Source organism: Drosophila teissieri, chromosome 2R, assembly GCF_016746235.2.
Source record: "Drosophila teissieri strain GT53w chromosome 2R, Prin_Dtei_1.1, whole genome shotgun sequence".
Classification (NCBI taxonomy): domain Eukaryota; kingdom Metazoa; phylum Arthropoda; class Insecta; order Diptera; family Drosophilidae; genus Drosophila; species Drosophila teissieri.
In genome coordinates, this window is record NC_053030.1 from 16,252,006 (window position 1) to 16,273,923 (window position 21,918).

Genomic DNA, 21,918 nt, shown 5'->3' on the forward strand with positions numbered 1-21,918 from the left:
ACCCCAGAACCCGCACCCCGCAGCCCAGACCCCGCACCCCGCAGCCCAGACCCGCAGCCCAGACCCCGCACCCCGCAGCCCAGACCCCGCACCCCGCAGCCCAGACCCCGCACCCCGCAGCCCAGACCCCGCACCCCGCAGCCCAGACCCCGCACCCCGCAGCCCAGACCCCGCAGCCCAGACCCCGCACCCCGCAGCCCAGACCCCGCACCCCGCAGCCCAGACCCCGCAGCCCAGACCCCGCAGCCCAGACCCGCACCCCGCAGCCCAGAACCCGCACCCCGCAGCCCAGACCCCGCACCCCGCAGCCCAGACCCCGCAGCCCAGACCCCGCACCCCGCAGCCCAGACCCCGCACCCCGCAGCCCAGACCCCGCAGCCCAGACCCCGCACCCCGCAGCCCAGACCCCGCAGCCCAGACCCCGCACCCCGCAGCCCAGACCCCGCAGCCCAGACCCCGCACCGCAGCCAGACGATTTTTTTTTTCAAACGTTTTCCAATTTTTGATTATGATCTTTGGATTTTGGCCGAAAATTGATTTTCTGTTTTTTTGCGATTTAAATATCAGTATTTTGATCAGAACATTCGAAATATTGGTCCAAATATGGAATGTCATCCCGCACCCCGCACCGCGTACCCCGCGGGGTGGGCCATTTCCTTCTGCTTGTTACATACTTTTCAACGCGTCTAGTATACCCTTTTGCTCTCTAACGAGAAGGCTCTGTCTTGTGTATCCGTTCAGTGTGAAAGTTAACTTTGGAAAAGTTGCTAGACGAATACGGACACTTCTCCAAAGCAAGTGGGCATTTTGAAACCAACACTCCATTAGAAGTTGAGAAATCAGAAAACGATGTCTCGTCGTTCGACCGCTTTATCCACTGGTAAGGAGTACACCAAGGAGGAAAAGAACCGAATGACCCAACTGGACGTCATTATCAGTCAGCTGAAGACGCAGGCGGTTGGAAACCGAAAGGCCGGGAATTTGAGCGAGGCCACCATCACATATATATGCGATGCCAGCCGGGAACTGTTTCTATCGCAGCCGATGCTCCTGGAACTGAGTGCTCCGGTGAAGATATGCGGGGATCTGCATGGGCAGTTCAAGGATCTGTTGAGGATCTTCCAGCAGTGCGGCATGCCGCCGCTGTCCAACTTCCTGTTCCTTGGCGACTACGTGGATCGGGGTCAGAGCTCCATCGAAACCCTGGCCCTGCTGTTGAGCTATAAGCTTCGCTATCCGGAGAATTTCTTCTTGCTGCGCGGCAATCACGAGTCGGCGGATCTGAATCGAGTGTATGGCTTCTTCGACGAGTGCAAGCGACGATATAGCATCAAATTGTGGCGCTCCTTTGTGGATTGCTACGACTGCATGCCAGTGGCCGCCATCGTGGCCGATCGCATATTCTGCGTCCACGGCGGACTGAGTCCGGATCTGAAGAACCTGGACGACATCCGTCGGCTGCATCGCCCCACCGAAGTGCCCAACGATGGGCTGCTGTGCGATTTGCTCTGGTCGGATCCGGATGAGTCAACTGGAACGTGGGCGTCCAACGATCGGGGTGTCAGCTACACCTTTGGCGCCAACATTGTGGAGGGCTTCCTCATGCAGCACAAGTTCAATCTGATTGTCCGCGCCCATCAGGTGGTCGAGGATGGCTACGAGTTCTTCGCCGACCGCCAGTTGGTCACCATATTCTCCGCCCCCAACTACTGCGACATCTTCGACAACTGCGGAGCTGTTCTGGTGGTGGACGCCAGGCTGGTCTGCCACTTCGTCATCATCCGTCCGAGGCCCTTTGTGCGAGTCACGGGCTTTGAGTCGGATAGTGGATCACCAGCTACGACGACCAATGGACCACCGCCCTCCATGAGGGAGAAGAGGCTTTACTAGGTTTGATTGTTCCCATCGTTCATTGTCGTTATATGTAATAATGAACTGATATTTCAAAGCTAAACCATTATATACAACCCAACTTTCAAGGCAGATGAACTATATATTTTTTAAGGTTACCTTAGATATATCTTAAAAAGGTAAATCTACAAAAAATCGTTTTTGATTTGACAGATAGCTGTGCTATTGGTTCAATTGCTACCCGTTTATCGTAGAGTAAAAAAGCATATACTAGATTCGTGGAAAACTGTAGCGTTCTCTCTTGTTTTTGAATCGACTGTTTTGCTTTCAATTGCAGCTTAATCGAAGGACAATTGAAGGTCGGCCGGCCCCCAATGAAAAGCGTAATAAATCTTCATTTAAATTTAATTAAAATTCCCAATGACCGAGTGGGTGGGGCAAAGACGGCGGGCTGGAGGCTGGTGGCTTTAAGGGGGGGATACAAATCGGGCGTCCTGACAAGGGGCGAGAACAAGGGGCGGGGTCAGAGGTTAACAGCTCGACAGGCGGATGAGGTGGCGGTGGCAGCTTTTGTTTGACTTTGTAAAACGTCTACCTGGCCACACTTTATGCCGGGGAAAATAATTCCGTGCGCAAATATTTAAATGTGGCCAACGGGAGAAGCCGGTGGCCCAGAGGCGTGGGAGCTCCGCTCTGTCGGCCCGCAGGCAAAACTCATTTTGTTTACAAAAACCTGGCATCGTAATTTATACATTCATGTGTGTAAACATAAACAAAAGGTGGGTTCCAAGGCAAGGAAAAGCGCCAGCAGGTGAAACTGCTGAAGCGGCGGGCGGGGCGGCCAAAGAAAATAACTTTAATAATCTGGGAAAACACAAATACCATCCAAGTGTGGGTGCGTTTGTGTAATTACGCACAGCGTGTGTGTGCGTATGTGTGTGTGTGCGTGTGTGTGTAGAACAACAACAGCAACTGTCTGCATAAATATTTATTATGTGTTCAATTGCAATGGCCAAAGGCATTGGCAAAAATGAGGGCGGCGCACGAGGCGTATGCGTGATTTCTGATGCACAGCCGGCACATAAATCGCATAATTGCGGCTGCCTGCGGCCATTTTGAATTGTAATTAATTTGTAATTTTTTGTACATATTTATCGAGCCATTCTATCCCATTTAAATCAATTGTGTAACGATTATGTTGAATATTTTATGACCTGTGCAAGTTATGAATGGCAAAGATAACCCAAAAGTATGCAGCAGTCGCTGAAATTTTTATGATATCGAATTCCTTTGAAGTTGATTCAATATTGATCAAAGTGTGGCCCACCTTTTCGCACTTTCCAGATTTGTTTTTCGCACTTCTCTCGCTTATATGCGCCTAATAAAATATAAAACGAAAGCTGAAGGAAGCCAAGGCACTTGCCTTTATGGGCAACAAAAAGACTTTATGTCTGCATTTCGGGCGTAACACAAAAAACACAAAAATACAGAAAGGCTGAAATTAAATAGCAATGTAAGAAATGCGGAAACGATATGGGGCCACTTAAAGGTGGCCGACAGGTGGGGAAATGTCCTCCAACGGGCCAGATGATGTATAAAAATGTCAACGGCAACAAGAGGCAAACTTGTAAGTGTCACGACGAGATGCGGAAAACTTTACCAAATGGTGTCAAAACATAAAACGAAAATTAAGCAAAATAAAACGAAAAAGGCAGGACGTTTTTTTGTTTTTATATTTTTAGTGGCCCTACCTCTGCTCCTGACACCTGCGCACATCCTTGAGGATGGCCAGGAAATGAGAAAATAAAGAGAGCAGCGGCAGGACACTACCTGCACCTGAAGCTGATGGTTGATAGCTATAAAAAAAGAAACCCCCACCTTTCTTTCCGACCATCTTAAAACTCAGCCGTTACCGTTATACTTAAAGGTTATGGGGGGCACGTTACGGTGGGTGGGTTTCGGAATCTGCAGTGGAGCGCAGCGGTCCGAGCCCCAGTTGCCCCACTGGCCCCAGTCCGCCCATCGCGAGCCCCAATCTGATTGGCATGCGAAGGTCGTCGCCAGTTGTCCACGCAATCAGTCGCCCCAGATGAAGACCACTTTGGGCGGGAGTGGGTGGTTTTGTGGGTGGGCTTGTGACAAAGGACATTTGAAAGAATCATTTTTAAGCGATTCTCATTTGTGGTTTGGTATTTTATAATAAATGGTAGAGCAGAAAGCATTTAGCTTAAAAAGGACGCTTTTTATTTTTTTTTATATTTTATATTCAATATAGATATTTTAAATATAAATATTTAACACAAACCATAGCTACTCCTGCATATTTTGATTGTTACCGCAAAGTCTTAAGGATTATATGGCTTTTCCACCGTGCACCTTGATTATCCTTCGCCCGAATTTCCCGCTAACCGATTTGCTGGCGTTGCTTGCTTACGTAATGCCGCATCAAAACACGGACTTTGTTGTTGTTCTCCCCACGACCACGTGCGAATTGAACGGCGAACAGCTGATTTGGCGTAAACAAAGGTCAGATGGTTCGGGAGAGCCAGAGATTTCTCAGGAGAGAGAGCGTTACGCACAAATCAGAGCTTTCACGCTCCCCGGAAACGGGCTTTACCGTTTCGCTCAGTTGTGGGTTCGTCGGGAAATCAGCTTCACTTTCATTCAGAGCTTCAGTTTCGTTTGCCGCTCGTCTCCGTTCGTTTTCGCCAGAGAAATCTGAAATAATCGCCAGTTTGCCGTGGCAAGTCGAAGCCTGAGGTCGTGTCGTCGTGGTGGCTTTAGCTCGGATTCGCACACAAACACACATATGTATATGTGAGTTCATCGGATTTCGCCAAAGCAGCTCATTAAATTCGCGCTCAGTTCGTCTGCAGAAGTCAGCAGAAGCGGTTCGGCGTGCTCCGTAGTTGCAACGTGTTTAAGGTGTTGTGTGTTGTGGTGCGTGTTGCTCCATTGTGTAATTGTAATGGATGTCCTTCGTTAAGATTAAATATTAAATTTTCAATGCTCAATGGTCGGTGGTCGCTGGCATCAGCTCATCGTAGGACTCCATGGCGGCTACTTGATTTTTTATAAAGTGCCTCCGCAAACACAAAATAAGGATAAAACAAATATAAAAGGAGAAACGCGTGCCACATCCGTCAATGGCCAGCAGGATGTTTTCCCCATCCATTTATTTTCGTGTGGGTTTCGCTCGTTTGGCTTTTGTTTTTGTCCCTGTGTTATTCTTTTCCAGTTATCGTCCCTTTTTCGCCATATGCCACATGCCACAACTGAACTTGCCCCGGCTTTGATTTTTATTGCCGCCGCATTTCGGTTTCTTTTTTCGTATTTTTGTTGCTCCCCTTCGAAGCGTTTGCATAAATAATTGAATGCGCCTAGAGGTGCAATAAAAACCCGTGCGACCCATTCAAATATTGAACCACCAGCTGAACCCACAAAACGACCCGCCACGAATCCTTCGAGTTGACCAGGCAGGCATTCATCATTGAAATGCCAGTGGATGGGGCTTATATTTTTAATGAAATATGAAACCGAATGCGTCGCAACGGAAGGCGTCTATCAAACAATTAAAAAATGCACATACACGTGAAATAATTCATTTGTTGTGTTGAATGAATAAAACTGCAAATCATTTAACTTCATGAAAGAACATAATGTCATAAATATAAATGACAGCCGATGGCAAACGTGAACGGTTATTGCGTAACCATGGCTATTCAAAATCCCATGTAATACCCAGCTATTTTCTAGATTACAAAACGATGTCACCGTTTACCTTTCCCACAAGCTCCATGTCAATGTGCCCCAAAAAATGCCCCCTTTAAAGGTATTTCAAAGCAAAACAAGTGAAAAAACGTAACCAAAATATTTCAGCCACATTTTTCTTGGCTGCCTCACGTCGCCAGGTTGCAGCACCGGATCCTGATCCTGGCCGTGCGGTGTTGGTGTTGGTGCTGGTGTGGGTCCGTGTCCTTTTTGGCTCGATGGTTGGTTGACCTCCAGGCACCACTAATTGCTGCAATTTTTCAAGCTCCACAGAGCGTCGGCAGCCCTTAGTTGGCTGCCAGAAAAAAGTATTTTCGCTCTGCATTCCTTTTTTTATGGCTTTGCCAATTTCCATGGAAATGCAACTGTGAATTTTTGATATTTATCAGCCAAAAAAATGAAAAAGAAAATGCCAGCCGAGAAGAAAGCTGCGAAATTTCTGCGGTCGTCCTCGAAAAGTCCTTGACATGTTGGCCCCTCCTAATGAAGAATGATTGCCAACCGTTCGCCTCCCGGGATTTCACTCGTTTTTCAGCTCTCGCTGGATTTCCCATGACTAATGATGACCAAACAATGAGCCATTAAAAGATGGCAAAAAATATGTTGACCATGAGTAAAAAATCAATTATAGAGCAAATTGCATTTTAATTAATAGCAAATATGGCACGCTAAATGCGTAAAATAATAAGAGAGATAAAGGAAAATGCATTTGCAATTATCAAACAAAACAAAAAGAACGTAACAAATATTTGACGAAAATTTCACAATAGCTGTTTTTCTTTCGAATTGAAATCAATTTTTCAGTAGCATATGCAATGACCGAATAAAACGAAATAGGTGCTGAGCAATATATAAACGGCAGTTGTGGAAGTGAAGTGCGCAAAACCAAACCGAAAATGCACCAAAGCAAACGCTCCAGCGAATTGTGGAATCAATACCGACACCAAAGCCAAAACCAAAACCGAAACCGAAACAAAAACCAAAGTCAAGGATCCAGCGGTGTCGCCGGTCGTCCAACGATGGGGCGGAACAAAGGAGCTGCCGCCGGATCAGGAGCACTCAACTGTGGCCTGTTGATGCTCCTCCTGCTGCTCCTCCAGCTGGTGGGTGAGCGCCTGGCGACGCCATCGCCATCCTCGATGCAGGCGCCACAGAAACGAGGTAGGTGCCGTCAAATACACCAACGAAAAACAGTTTCCATTAGGAAATCCTCAACACTTTCGTTTCATTCAATTATTATTGTGTTGCATTAAATATAATTCAGGCTTATTGAAATTTGCATATTTGAAGTGATGTAATCGCGAGCTGTGATAAATAACATTTAAATAAACACTGGAAAGTACTTAAAGTGAAGTAAATTCTGAACTGTAACTGTGCCCCATTTCCCATCATTTTTTGTAGTGCAACCACTGTGGTCCAAAATGGCAAATAAATGTCAAATAACACAGCCCTAACCCCTCCGCTCGTATGGCTCGTGTGTTTGCTGTGTTGTGGGTAAATACTCGTAGGCAGGACAAAAGGCGCACCACGTTGCGTATACGCCATGTTGCCATGGCTGCCGCCATTGTTGCTCCAGCTGAAGCACTAGACCCACTAGATGCCCATACCCATTCGTAGCTGGGGCAGAGACTGAAGCTGAGGCTGGGGCTGGTGGCAGTATTTTATTAACATTACATTGCTTTCAACTCGGCCTGACATAATAGAAAATTGAATTGCCACGATGGCTGTGTGTGGGAGTACTGAGCTTTGGGGGGGAGGACATTTGAACCCAGAGCAGCCGAAGGCCAACCACTGCCTTTAACCCCGGCAGCTCTGCAAGTAATGCAATTAAGTGAACAGCTCTGAAGGATGCAAAACATAATTGAGGCTCGGGTGCCATGAGGCACTGACAGGCGATAATGATGAGAGATGATGGGCCATCGCAATGTGGAGTAGCATCTGGCGAAGAAATCAAAGTGCGATGTATTTCCTAGCAAGGGTTAATAGCCAACTTTCTTTTAACACTCTATTTATATTTTTAGGAAGGGAAATGACCAAAATTGTAATATTCATACTTGCCTTGGAGCAAGCAGAGAATGTAAATTTGAAATACAATTCTTCGAAAATATCCTTCAGGGAGTCGGGTTTTCTCTCGGCCAGTAAGCTGTCCAACCTCAGTTGCCTTCCCTGTTTCGCCTTGCGAACTTTATTTGCGTGCTGCTCCATTGGATGGCAGTATACTTGCACCACATTGGCCCCGTTCCCGTTTCCATTCCCGTTTCCATTCCCGCGACTCGCTCGTCCTGCTCCCCGAACTTTTGCTTTCATTTGACGCTGGGGAACAATATTGTACCAAGTCGGGTGTCCTTTATTCATTCTTCTTGCGCCACCAGATGCCGCGTCTCGAGAGCTCCCACAACATGCTTCATTTTATTATGCAACAACCAACGAAAAAATGTAGGGAAAACTTGCTACTTTATAGGGCAATACATATACACACCCCTGGCACGGGAATAGAAAAACCAAAAAAACCGAGAAACAAAAAGAAGGAGCGGGAAAAACTTGACGCGACATTGTCGTAAATAAGAGGCAACAACTTTGGCTTTGTTTTGCCAAGGAGCAGAGAAAGCGGCGGGAGAAAGTTGTGAATGAATATGATAAGTTTCCAACTCGACTGGTGTGTATTGGCCATGTGTGGACGGCCGTCATAAATTTCCACTGCTAATCCAATGCAGACTCAATATAGGTGAAGTGAACTTTATGGATACTTGAACCAGCCCCCAGGACGCAGAAGTTTTATGGTTTGTGAAGCGTGAAATATGCAACAAATTGAGGGGAAGGAAAAGCCACATGGAAAGACGTGTGATTGGTACTTATAATCAAGCAATAGGATTCATTTATTAATTCTCTTTTCTTAAGAAAATTATGTGGAAAATGTGATAATATGGCATATAGTTTCTAAAATCCTATAGACTTCCATTCGCGACTCTTAAACCACATGGAAAACCTTTCTTAGGTTTTAAACTTCTCAAGTTGCAGCTCAAACCACGCGCTTGACTTCGAAGAAATGCTTGAGGGAGTATATCTCCAGAACCGCCGTAATGATCAGCATCATGGGCGCAAATATAGACCACGCCAGGACACGGAGCTCCACCATATCGCTGACCTCCAAGTGGCCGCGGTAGCGGAAGTGCATGTACTCCTGCTCCATCTTCACGGCTCCCAGTTTGGCGGAGAGTTCGTTGATCATCGACTGCACCGCCGTCTGCTCGATGACGTCGTCTGCTCGTTTCGAGGAGTCCATGTAGAACTCCAGGGCCCTGGCCACTTGGAACTGGAACATCAGGATCTTGGGAGTCAGCGTGGACATTTTGTTGTCGAAGCACAACTGGTACTGCCCCTCCTTCATGGCCGTGAAGGTGAAGCTGCCCAGGGTGTCCTGCTCGGAGTGGTGCAGGCGATCGTCGTCGGGTCCCGAGATCTCGACGCCCACATCCTTGAAGCCGCCTTCCATCACCTCGAAGGACATGGTCACCTTGTCGCTGACATTGGCGTGGTCGTAGAAGCACATCGTCTCGTGGGCATCCACGGTGATGATGAAGCCACTAGTCGCTCTCAAAAGCGCTAGCACCAAGACAATTACTGACAGCATTTTCAATTTGTTTCGTTTTGCGGCCGGGACTCAATATATATTCGTATATATATATATACACATAAATCCTATGTATATTTATACTGAGATTGAAAGACGTTGTTCTCCCGACCACTGCCATGCGAACTGAATAATTGAATGCTGTGCTAATTTAACCAGCTCCGCTTCATTATCGAGCTGGCTTTCCACCGCCCTTGCCCCACTTTGATCCACTTTGCCCACTTTGCCCTCTTGGCCCACTCCACAAACACCCTGCAAATCAAATTAAGATGATAAAAGCAAATTGCAAATTGTCAGATGGTCGATGGGCGCCCCCCAAAGTCGCCCCCTTGGCAATGCATATTTGATGTTATCGATTCCTTGGCCCATCAATTGTCAAAATGTCATGCATTTTTAATGCCATCTGGGCGGGCGGACACGCATTTGGATTTTCCGCAAATCATTCTTCTTGCTCGTTCAGTCGCCCATCGAAAGCTGGTTGCCAGTTTTTGTGCCATAAATTTCGCTTCAAAATAATGGACACACTTTAAACTTTTACAACATTTATACATTATTTTCGACAGAAATTTCAGTGCTTTGTTTGTTGCTGTTGGTTTTCAGCAAATGGTTTGCATGACTGAAATCAAAGCTGTTGCTAATGTAATTTCACTAATTACCGCATAATTTTTCTGCAAAAATATTGCCCTAGTCGCAGTAATAGTTGTTATAACAAGATACTTTTTCAACTTTCCATAATATTTGTGCAGTTTTACAATGATGCATTAAATTGCATGAAAATTCGTTCTGATTTTAGCCATGTTCAGTCATGTGAAAGTACCGCATTTATCGCCATTTCAGCCAGAAGTCAGCAAATTGATTCAATTGCGATAAAAATGAAGTTCTCCCAACAATTTATTTATCATCCGGAAACGCCGACCCTTTAGCTCGCCATTCACACTTTATGTCGCACCTTAAAACAATTTTACGAGTCGTCAATTCGACGGCAGGCAAACTCCTTCAACTCCACACAGACTTTCAACTATCTGCAAAATGTTCTCGCACCCTCTCTTTCGCACCCAGTGCTGCTATCTCTTTCTGTGGCAACATTTTACAACTATTTGCTGTGTGCCCCATTTAAACATTATTTTTTCTGTATGCTCCGCTCCTCTTGTTTTGCATGGATTCTTTTCGCGGCAGTTCTTTTGGAGCGCGCACTTCTGAATATCCTTTATGATATTCAATTTCAAATTCTAATGCTTTAAGCGATTAAGTACACGCTTTACGCCACTTAACTCCATGTCGCCCGCTTTAGACGGTGTCAGTTGGCCCGCTGCCCTCCTCCCCCATCCCCTCCCCTCCCATCAAGATTCTATCCAGATCCTATCCAGTTTCCTCCTCTCCCCTCCCCGCCCCGCCCATTCGATTCGCGGCATTTGCCAACTTCAGTTACTTTAGGCGCCGGCAACACTTGACGCTGTTTTTGTCCCTGCCCCGTGCCTATTGTGCACTCAGAAAAAAACTTCACAAAATCTAAAAACAAAATGATAGCTAGTCAGTTAACGCACCATGAACAGTTTTGAAAATATAATAAACCCCAGCAAGTTCATATGAAATCCCATCTAGAATAGCTTCCCAAGCACACAGTTTTCCTCTCAGTGTGTGCTCCTGCCTGCGATCTTTTTTTCCACCCCACCCCACCCGCCGTGTCGACATGACATCGACGCTCTTAAGTGCCAGTTCGAGTTGGCCCCGCCACTGGATTTGCCTCTTTTCTATTTTTGTGTGCCGTGCTCAAGGACTTTTTGCTGGATATTTCATGTGCGTGCAGCGGCTTAGGAGCAGATGTGCGTGTAGGTGGAGCACTGGGTGGATGGTGGGTGGATGGTGTGTCCCAATCCCCGCAAGGAATGGATGCGGGGGACAGATTTCGACACGGCTTGGCCGTTGCCAGCGCTTGGGCCTGACTTAAAGCTGCTTAAATTACGTATACGCCCCGGCGGTCAGTCAGTCGACAGCCTGAGGATAATAGCCAAGCGATTTTCTCGTCCAATTCTCTTCATTTTTCTGCTCCTAGAGTGCCATCTTTGTCCGCTTATTTTGCATTTTCTGCATATACTTGTGATGCCCCTCGCCCAGCGACGGCATCTAGTCAATTATATTAATACCACTTGGGGGAAAAAGTGGCCAGAAACTCACGTCATTTCGGCTTTGAGCTTCTCCTCCTCTGTCCTGCTTTTGTATCCTCCTCCCTGAAAGGCTCCTTCTTCATCGAATTGCTTTTGTGACCAGGCCATTCGCGCGTGCTCTAATTTGTTTGCAGCTCTACGTGTGTGTTTCTTGTGTTGATTGCCACTCATGTTTGCCCATCTCTGCCCCAAGACCCAAGCTCCAAGCTCCAAGCCTCCTAGCCGCCCACAGTTTTAGTCCCTTTTTTAATGCCCCTTTACAGGTGCAAATGATTCCATTTCGACGCATTTCTCTTTTATATCTCTCGGCATTAGCCCTATTTTTTACATCGTTACATGTCGGTCAGTCCTTCAGTAAATGTAGCAATTAATGTGGAAACTGTCGAGGAAACAAGAGAACATATAAGGGAATTTTTAAATGGAAAAATCAAGCCCTAGTCGAATAAAACTGCACTGAAAAACAAAGGAAAATGTTCTAAACATCTTACAAGAAATAAAATGAACTTCACTACATAAGGTACATGGTACTGTTAACATTAGACAATATTAATTTAATTTATGTTTTATGTGTTGTTTGTAAGCCTTTCTCTTTTAAACGAATAATTCTTTCAAAGAGACATTGAGCATTGTGTTAAGTTTACCATTTCCTGCCTTATTGTGAACGACTCAAATCTTTATTTGGCAAACAACTCAAAGAAATTGAGGCAAAAGGAAAACAGTTGAACAAGCAAACCAATCGAACTGATAAAAGGGGCCGCATCCTTGCCATAAGCTGCACAGGAATCGTGCTAATCTCCACTTGAAAAACACTTGGCGAGGGGTTCGCGGGGCGTTGAAGGCGAGGGAAATGGAAAAGCCATGAGAAATGAGCCGAAGGCAGCCTGTGAATGAGCTGTAAAAAGGCTCAAGTATTGACAATGCCTCTGGTCTTCCATGCGATATCTTCCGCCCACTTTCTTCGCACGTGTTTGTATGTGTGCCTCTATGTGTGTGTGTGTGTGTAATGGGCTAATGGGCGTGGCAAAAGGGACATGACAACAAATTGGCAAATGTCGTATTTTTTCAGCTCGCATTTTCCCGATGTGTGTTGGTGTGTCAGTGTGTTTGTGGGGATTTATTTCAATTGAAAGTGCCGCCATGAGCTGTCAACATGAATCCTTAGCCAGACTCTAGCAATAAGTCAGCTAACGAGCTTCAATGAGGCATGCCAAGTATTTCCGCTACACACACAGGCAGAGCGAGCGAGATGGAGACATCAAATATCTCGGCGTTGCTGCTGCATTTTTGTGTCCCAAAATGTGTTGGCATGAAATTTACATTAGAATTTCCTCTCCTTTCTGCAATTTCCCTGCACAAACATGAAAGCTAGAAAGGCATGCCGAGTTCTAAGGACTTTCGGCATAATTTTGTGCAATTTTCGGAGCTGTAATTTCAACAACATTTCGTAGCCAAATTAAATTGCCTGCCATACGATTCTGTTAATGTCTGCATTTGATATTTGCATTTGGCATTTGTTGGCAAATTTAATGTTTGTTTTTACTGCCATACAGCCATATGCGTGTACGTTTCAGTATACAACCACCCCGCTCTCTCTTCAAATCAATTCCCTTTTGCTAATTGGCATCGGGTTTCGCCGGTTAAACCAACTCAATTAGTCCAAGTTTTTGGGACAAAGAAGTTTCAGACGCTTGCGGCTTTCCAGGGAAACCAAATCGTTTCACCCCTCGGCTAAAATCGTTCGAACACACAATGGCACTGGAAGAAACAGCAATATGCCAAAAGCTCTTAAATCTTAAATATACTATATGCCATTGAAATAGCTGATGCACTGTACACTTTGATGCACAGAAGTATAAACTTAAAATAAATGAAATTACTTAGAGATAGAAACTTCTTCCGGTGCACCAACATTCTGGGTTCTGTATCCTTGCGAAGCGTTTGACATTTGCAATTTTGCGTCACGCTTGGCAGGCGGGCAAAAAGGTTTCTGTGGCTTTTGTGGCTGTCACTTGGCGACCGATGCGATGGCATTTGGACACACTGGACTTTGGCATTCATATTGAACGGCTTTCGGCTTTGATTGAACTCAAATGAAGCTTGATGCGGTTAAATGGGGGGGAAATGCCATGGGGAGTGTGTGTATATCAATTATGTAAAGTGCGCTGCCAAAGAAATAATGGAATTAGGACCAAATTGTTTATGCCCCCATAAGCCGTCATAAATCTTAAATTTCTTAACATAATACTTCGTTTGAAATGCTCTACACACACACACACTCAACTCATTTGGTGTGTGGCAATTTTATGCCTCGCAGTGCTCACATAAATCAAAGGACAAACTCAATGATAATCACTTCTGCGACGGGGCTTTCAATTAAGAATTGTCGCCTGGCGACAATAACAACACTAACAGCAACAATGGCCAGGCGAAATTTAATTAAATATTCCTTAAACAGCAAACAGCAACAGCATGACGAGGAGTGAAGCAAGATATGCAGATTGAATTAAGTTTTATTCTTCACGCCCTTTTGCTGAGTTTTGTGGGGGGTAGAAGCGTAATGGTAATGCTTAGCACAAAATCGCAAACGTGTGCGTTACTCACACAAATACGCAAATACACACAGGCAAACACACACACACACACAGACAGGCAGACACCCACACACATCCGGGAAACGCACACATACGCAGACAGACCGACACTTTTGCGGGAGCCACGAAAAATTTAATTTTCACACATTACTTGTGCATACTTGGAAATGCCAGAGGCGAAAAACCGAAACCAAAAACCGAACAGAGAGCACCGACAAACCGAAACGAGCACCTACCCCAAAGCACCGTACCCCTTCCCCAATAAACCCACCCCTCCCACATACAGAGTTACAATTTAACGTATGCGTGATATTGAAACAATGTGAAAATTGCGCATACGCACAGTTGTACCACCACTCGCACGCATTGTTCCCTGGGCAAGCAAGCCAAGTCCTTAGCCCCGTAACCCCACCGGTGAACCCCGCACCCCTACAAAAGCACAAAAAAATACTTTATTTGATAAGCAAGTCATTTGCATATGGCAAGTTGACATCCCTCGCTGCGGGGGCGAGATCCTGGGAGAAAGGAGAAAGGATGCCAAGCTGTCAGGAGGGCGTGAAATTAGAAACTTTGCCTGAAATCAGCTGCGCGTCAAGTATGCTGCCTCATTTCGCAGTCATAATAAAATAACTAGCAGGTACAGTCGGGAATGAAATTTAAAGTTTCGCATGTGACTTTAAATTGTATCATTTAATACCAGCAGTATGCTTGTGAGCATTCAAGAGGGAGATGTTAATCAAATATAAACATATAAAGAACAATTGAGCTTAAATTTAGTGTTTACTCTTTGGCTTCAACAATGTTTTTAGTGCCCTATAAATTATTGTACATTTGGCACAATGCTAGAACGCAACTATATGTTTTTTGTGCATCTATCAATATTTTATCGATTATGGCGTGCATCTAAAATTCCATTACTCCACTTCTTTGCAGAACGAATTGAATACTAGCGGCAAACGCATTTTTTATGACCATACAACAAAGCTTCAATAAACTGATATCCAAGCGATTTCCCCCAACCAAAAATGAGTGAAAACCCATTCATATTTTTCCAAACAATTTCTCGAAAGATTCACTGTCAACACAGGGTCTAAAACCAACAAGGACGTACATCATCGGCCATTATACGGTGCCCAGTTAGCCAGGCCAAGCAGCCAGCTTAACCAGATATTCCCCGGTCTCTTACCCCTTTCCCCTTTCCTCTTACCACTTTCCCCTTACCATTTCCCCCTTCACCTGTTTGCTCCACTGGCAGTCCAGAATTTTTCGGCAGAGGCGACAATATTTTTGCACAATTTCCATTTTATTATTGCACATAACCCAAAATGCCATTTATTTTTACAAGTGCTTGTTGAAGTTTTCTCCATTTCTCTACACTTGCCAGCGCAGTTATATATACGAGTGTGTGTGCAGTGTGTGGGAAGGAGACGGCTAAGGAGAACGAGAGGAGCGAGTGAGACGGCGAAAGGGCAAAAGGGTAACAACAACAATTGCGATGCCAAACACAGAAATTTATGGTCATTTGGGGAATTTTACGCTTTTTCAGCTTTGGAGCGCCGCATTAAATGCTTACATGTTGATTTAACATCCTGAAGCATGCACAGTTCACAGTTCCCAGGGTCTTGGAAAACCCCCCCAACGTTTTTCGCCCTTTCCGCCTTTTCCGCTTTTCCGGGCAACTTAAAATGCTACTTTGCATGCACTCTCTCGTCCTGGCCTCATTTCCCCACACTCCGCCATACACTTCGGCCTTCCGATTCCTTCTGTTTTGTTTTAGCGCGCTCAGACTTCGTTTTCTGCGCTGCAAATCTTTGTTTATTTGCAGCTAAAATGCAAGGATTTATTGTAATTTTATACACAGCAGCAGCAGAAGCATGGCCCTCTAGCCTCCAGCTCAACAAATTGTTGGAAATTATGGCTCAAAAGCCAAGCGCTTTCATAAACATATGGTGGCTACGGCCAGATTTGCTTAAAGTTTGCCCGTAAAGTAAGCAACTTATTCGGAACAAAGAAAGCAGAGATGGCTTAAAGTTTACCGGCTCACTTTGTTTGTAAGTGCTGAAATTGAAATTGAAAAATAGTATTATGATATTGAAATAAAAAAGATGTCTCATTGAACTGTAGCGAGTTTTTTCTAGTCTTGCTGAACCTGAAATAAAGCACTGCCTAATTGAGCATAGTCAGATCAGTTGAGCACTTTCGATATGGTTTTCATTAGGCATTCTTTGGGAAAAACACTCCTAGCCAAAGGCTCCACTAAGTCCTTTGTTCTGTTGCACGCTTGTTTTTCAGACCCGGCAATCCATCTTCATTCGAGGGCCACAAATCAAAGTTCTCACAGAAATGGTTTACACACTGTATGGCTAACACAGAGCGCGTGGTTGAAAAAATGTTGGTATTGGTATTGAAAGTGGGGAAAATCGGAGTACAGGGAGGGGAGGCAGCGGTGATTTCAAGAGGAAATTGCGCTTTTACTACTCGCACTTTTACTTGGCTGCGTATTTGAATGTTGATTTTCTGAAAGGCATTTCTGCTCTCAAAAGAAACGCCAGTGCAGCACGCAAGTGTGAGTCAAAGTGGATGTATTGGAAAAAAACAATTTCACATCGTTTCCTAACAAACTAAATATTCAAAAGAACTATAAGAAACATTAATTCAAAATCATGGTACTAAAAGTTCAGTTGTTTCTCTATCAAATGAGGTATTTAGAACCTATTTGGAATTGAAATAATAAACATAAACTGCTAGACCAGCTAGGAAAATAAATATATTTTCAGATGGTATCTGGTAATTTTTCTGAGTGCACCCGCTGCAAATGCCAAAGTGAGCGTGCATTGAGAACCGCATCTCTTCTGTTTGTGGACCAAAGTTTGTTGTGTGTTTAGTTGCGCGTACTGCAGCCATTTTTTGTGGCTAAAAAGCGAACACACCCCGGAGAGAGAGCGAGAAAGCGAGACAAATACGGATGGAAAACTGTATTGGTTAGAGTTGTGGGGGGGGAAATAGGGAAAATGTGGAAAATGGGGTTATACAAAAGCAGGCGGGCCCATATGCATTTCGAGCATTTCGAGTGCCCAACGGCGGTCAAAGTAGAAAGCATCAGGCTTTTGCCTTGCTTTTGTGTTTCATTTTGAATATTCACAGGGGTGTGTGCGAGGAGTTTGTGATATGTCAAAGTAAAAGTTTTGCCTCGCTCCTTCGGGCGCTCGACTGTAATCTCTGTCCGCTGTTTGCCATTTTCCATTTTCACGGCGCTCGCGTCCGCTTTTCGGTGGCTCCAAGCCATATTGTTAGCCAGCCCAGAAAGCCAGTACCACCCACCACCCACCTACCACCACCCACCTCCACATGAATACATAAATATTTGCATACATTACTCGTATATTTGTCCCAAAAGTGCGCTGCTTTTTTGGTTAGCAAAAAGAATTAAAAGCGCGAAAGGGGATCAGCAGTCGGGGTTGGCGGACAGTCCCGCGGGCATCAGTAAGTTCATGCGATATGGACATATGCTTTGTTTTTCCTCCTCACTTTTTAGATTCCGTTTTTTCGCATCGTTTCGGCTTTAAGAGAGGTACAATCGACCAGCTCTTTAAGTTGAAATACACATTGTAAATGGATACTTATCTGAAAGGTTCTTTGTACCAAACAAACCTAAACCTCCAACCAAGATCTGCATTAAAAAACCACCAAATTTCCACCTGCTAAAGTGAAGCTAAAAACTATCTAGATAATTTGCTAAATTGTGTGGCTGCCACAGGCACCTGCAAAACAAAAAACAAACGAACTTCTAGCAGCAGCCGTTTATGGGAAAACTTTAAGCAATTTATGACGTTTATTAAACAACCTTTAAAGCGCCTGCCAAGACCCGAAGCCCGCTTTAGACACGTTTTAGTTGAACATTTTTGTTGCAGTGCAATGTGAAACTTTAATGGCAAACGCATGTAGACGAACAAAAGTTTTTCGGGGCCAGAAGAACTTGAAGTAATTTGCACAGTAATTGGGCATTAACCTGGCGCAGAAGTACGTTGAATAAATGGACGTAGTTTAAGGCACGTCCTGCAGCTCGGTTCATTTAAGTGCCGCACACTCGCATTGCTCATACGCCATGTGAGACGGTCTGCGGTCAGTTTGATGGATGTGTCCTGGCCCTGTGGGGCTTTGCAGGCTCCACAGTCTGGCCTTTTATTCAAAACTTGGTTATCCATTTTCAGTTCGGTTTCGATTCCACTGCCGGCGGCAGTTTGTGCACCATTCTGGGGCCTTTATTTGATATTAAATATTAACAAAATGGCCTCAATGTACAGCACAATGTGAAGCAGGGGCGCCATAAAAGGGGTAACGATTGTAGTTTGCATAAAATCTGTATTTTGCCCAGCTTCTTTTAGCCATGTTAGTAAGGCATTGGTTTCTGTACAAGGACATTTTCAATTATCCTGTTCATTTTTGCTAGCTACGCCCCTGCCTCCATGTACGTGTGTCTGTAAACTTTGCGCTTTATCCTTAAACACATACCCACGTTGCTACGTGTGTTTCGTTTATAAATTTATATAGATGTTGGCTGCTGTTTGCTCGGCAAATTTTGCTATCCATTTTTACCCCCCTTCTCCACTTTGGTTGCCACCATCACTTTCGGCCCCGTTGATGTTGTTTATTTGCCCAACTGACGCATTGCTGTTGTTGGCCGCGTTGGTGTTGCAGTTGCAGCACGCGATGTTGTGCATCTTCTGGCGGCTACTTTGCATGTGTGGCAGCAATTTTCGCGCACCTGTAAGGGGATTCAACCACCTATTTTCGCAGCCAGTTGTTCAACTTGATTTCGCTTGTGAGTGACAAGGTGGCGAATGCACATAAATATATATATAAAATATTACGTACAATAGTGCTTTGTAAAAATTTATAAGCTGCTTTAAGCATTTTAATAATTAAACGTAAATTCATAAAGTGTAAAGAGAAATATTTCTTTTTTTATGAATTCAAAACCCAACATATATCGGCTTATTCCGCTTGCCAGTCATTTTTTCAGTACTTGCCTTCGTTATGTGCATTATTTTGGTGCTCACTGGCGCAGCCCATTGTCCTTGGCAACTCTGTCATTCGGAAACCCCCTTGAAAACCCATACCCATTATATTTAGTCGGCTGTATTAAGCAGCTGTCGGCAGCTGTTGGCCCAGCACTGATAATCACATTTCGCGAAAGCTTTTTGTTTCGGCCCCAACTCGCTGGCTAGCCATCTCGTTCTGGCCCACAGGCGGGCGCTCCTGCCTCCCACACATGGAAATTAAGTTAATGTTTGCTTATGAATAAGCAAATAAGCGTCTGCAGTTGGATGGTTTTCCAGCAGAAGGGGCCACGGGGGAGCAGAGGAGCAGCGGAGAGCAGCCTGTCCGTGATGGACTCGCTGACGTTTACATTTTTGAAATGGCCAACACGTGTTCCTCCCAGCCACTTTGCAGATTCCACCCACCGAGCAGCACAGCCCATCTACCACCTACCGCCCAGTACCACCCACTACCACCCACTACCACCCATCACCACCCTTTTTCGAGTCCTTCAAGCCCTCCTCGCTCATTTCAATTTGCTTGCATTTCAATGCAAAACTTTTTCCATTCTGGCCCAGGCTTTCGCTGCTGCGAGTTCTCGCTCACGTTTCATACGATTGTGTGCAAAATACTTTGTGTTTTGCTTTCTCCTTTCCCCTGCGACTGTGTTAGTCTGTTACTGTGTGTGTGTGTGTGTGTGTGTGCGTGCGTGTGTGAGTGAGCGTGTGTATCTGTGTGCCGGCATAATTAGCATTCTCCGTGCATTAATATTAATTAGTTAGTTATGCTGTGGCGCCTGGATCCGCATCAGTACCGACTCCGTGGATGGTCAAACAATGCTGGAAATGCATATATGTCTGTACACTCATACTCTATATATATGTTAATAAATACGGAGCTCTATTCTGCGAAGTGGACAACGAAAGAACAGTCTGGGATTATTTACAATCGATGAAAAAATACCAGCTTGTGGCGTGGTAAAAAATTACAGAGTATCGGATTAATTCCGGACTCGTTTAATAATCTCCTTATTCAAAGAATTTACGAAATAATTCAAAAAACGTCCGTAGACTTAACTTCATATTATTGATGTGCATTTATTAAAATGCAAAAATGGGATTAGTTTTGCAGGGATTAATACGACTTAATGTAATCACACCGGCAAAGGATTAATCAAGTTTCAACAAGGGATATAGCTTTTAAATTAAAACCCAAAGATGTATATTCGCTTAATCCATTTGAAAACCCTTGAAATATTTATCATTCTACTTACGGCTTTGCTCTATAAGCTGGCAAAAAAAGCCATTCCATTTTACGAACGGCTTCTATAGATATTGCATGCTATTCATGTGCTCAAATCCTGACAAAAACCGGGCAAATTTAGTGCCCATGTGCAAATCCTGTAGTCTGCAGATACCGAGCTGCAGTCGGCAAAGTACAAAAGGTCATTAGGCTCCCCTTTTCCATTTTCGGGTCGCAAATTCGGGCAAGGCGAAACTTAGACTGGCCAGAAGACAAAAACTTAAAGCAACCAAAGCCGCTTAGGCGTGTCGTCCATAGCTTCCGGTGGCAGTAAAAATTCCAAAGTTGTTCCGTGTGCTGTGAAATCCTGTTGATGGCCGGGTTTACAATGGCAGGCAAATAGAAATGTGAATGTAAATTTTATGGCTTTGCAAATAAAATCATTTGCTGCGACAATTTTCACAAATGAGAGGAAGGGACAGCATTTAAATAAATAACAAGAAAAAATATAAATAATAATGGCAAAGTGGCAAGCAAACAGAAAGGACCGCCGGACGGAAAGGACCGAACAGGACAGAACAAAACTGAACAGAACTGAACAGAACAGTTGGGCAAACAGGACACACAAATAAATGGACAAACAAACCGAACCAACAAGGTGCCATGCCAAATGGTCTCCGGCTCACGCTGCGTATGAGTGATATGCCTTGGGGGCGTAAAGCTTCGGGCTTCGGACTGATTTTTGGATTCGCATCCAGGATCCATTTTCCAGGACTGGGCATGCTTTTAATTTATGCCATTGTTGGCCGAATTGAATCCAGGCCAATCAAGTGCAATTTATATAGACATTTGCCAATGAAACGGCTTCACAGTTACAGTTTGCCGTTGTCAATTCATTATTTACATGCATATTTAATGGGAAAGCAGATACGAGGGTAGTTTGAAAGAGTTCAAGTCATTGATAACCACCTCTGAGCAACTAGCTTGCATTCATTTTGTATACTTTTTCAACGTGAATTTCATTATGAAAATGCTGCTTAATTGCTTTCTGTTCACATGCCAATTTGACATGTTATTAAGAATACCTCTCCGGAGCACTAAGAATAGCATCCTTTTCTCCGTTGCCCAATATCTTCGTCCTGGATCTGCGTCCCTCCATCTGTCTGTCTGTCTGGCTGTCTTTTAATGCATTCCGACGTGAAGTTGCCAAACAAATATGCAAATTCTGGCAAACATCTGCAGTGCCTTTTGAATGCTTCTGCTTCTGGTACTGCTGCTCTGTAGTAGCCACTGTCGATGAACATTCAATGGCATTGGCAATGGCATGGCATATTGTACTGACACACAGGCCAGTGGAAACTGTGTTCATTGCTAGTTGCATTGCAAGAAATTACATAAAAACATATTTTTCGGGAAGCATCAAGGGGAAGTAAGCAACTCGTTTAATGTTTCATTTGCTTGTATTCTCAAAGTAGGGATTAAACATGTTTCAGTAGTTAAAAGTTCATGAACTTTAATTTTTTACCGTGTAGCGGGAACACATGAGAAGCCAAAAATCGAAGCAGCCAAAAAGCAACAATATCTAATCAAGTTGCCTGTCTGAATGGCTGAATGGTCAGCGTGGCAG

At 44.6% G+C, this 21,918-nt stretch overlaps 2 protein-coding genes across 2 annotated transcripts; one reads left to right on the forward strand and one right to left on the reverse strand.

Moving 5' to 3' along the window:
• Positions 1–759: 759 nt before the first annotated feature.
• Positions 760–1,972, forward strand: LOC122613262 (serine/threonine-protein phosphatase alpha-2 isoform). The gene has a single exon (XM_043787358.1). It carries the CDS (start codon positions 850–852, stop codon positions 1,888–1,890), a length of 1,041 nt encoding a protein of 346 aa, XP_043643293.1. The 5' UTR covers positions 760–849; the 3' UTR covers positions 1,891–1,972.
• A 6,495-nt stretch (positions 1,973–8,467) lies between these two features.
• LOC122614345 (transmembrane emp24 domain-containing protein 2) lies at positions 8,468–9,315 on the reverse strand. The gene has a single exon (XM_043788915.1). The coding sequence runs from the start codon at positions 9,251–9,253 to the stop codon at positions 8,642–8,644; it is 612 nt and encodes a 203-aa protein (XP_043644850.1). The 5' UTR covers positions 9,254–9,315; the 3' UTR covers positions 8,468–8,641.
• Between the last annotated feature and the right edge of the window lie 12,603 nt (positions 9,316–21,918).

What these genes read in the sequence shown, in the direction of transcription:
- LOC122613262 (XM_043787358.1), top strand. Translation starts at nt 850, where the DNA reads ATGTCTCGTCGTTCGACCGCTTTATCCACTGGTAAGGAGTACACCAAG.
- LOC122614345 (XM_043788915.1), bottom strand. Translation starts at nt 9,253, where the DNA reads ATGCTGTCAGTAATTGTCTTGGTGCTAGCGCTTTTGAGAGCGACTAGT.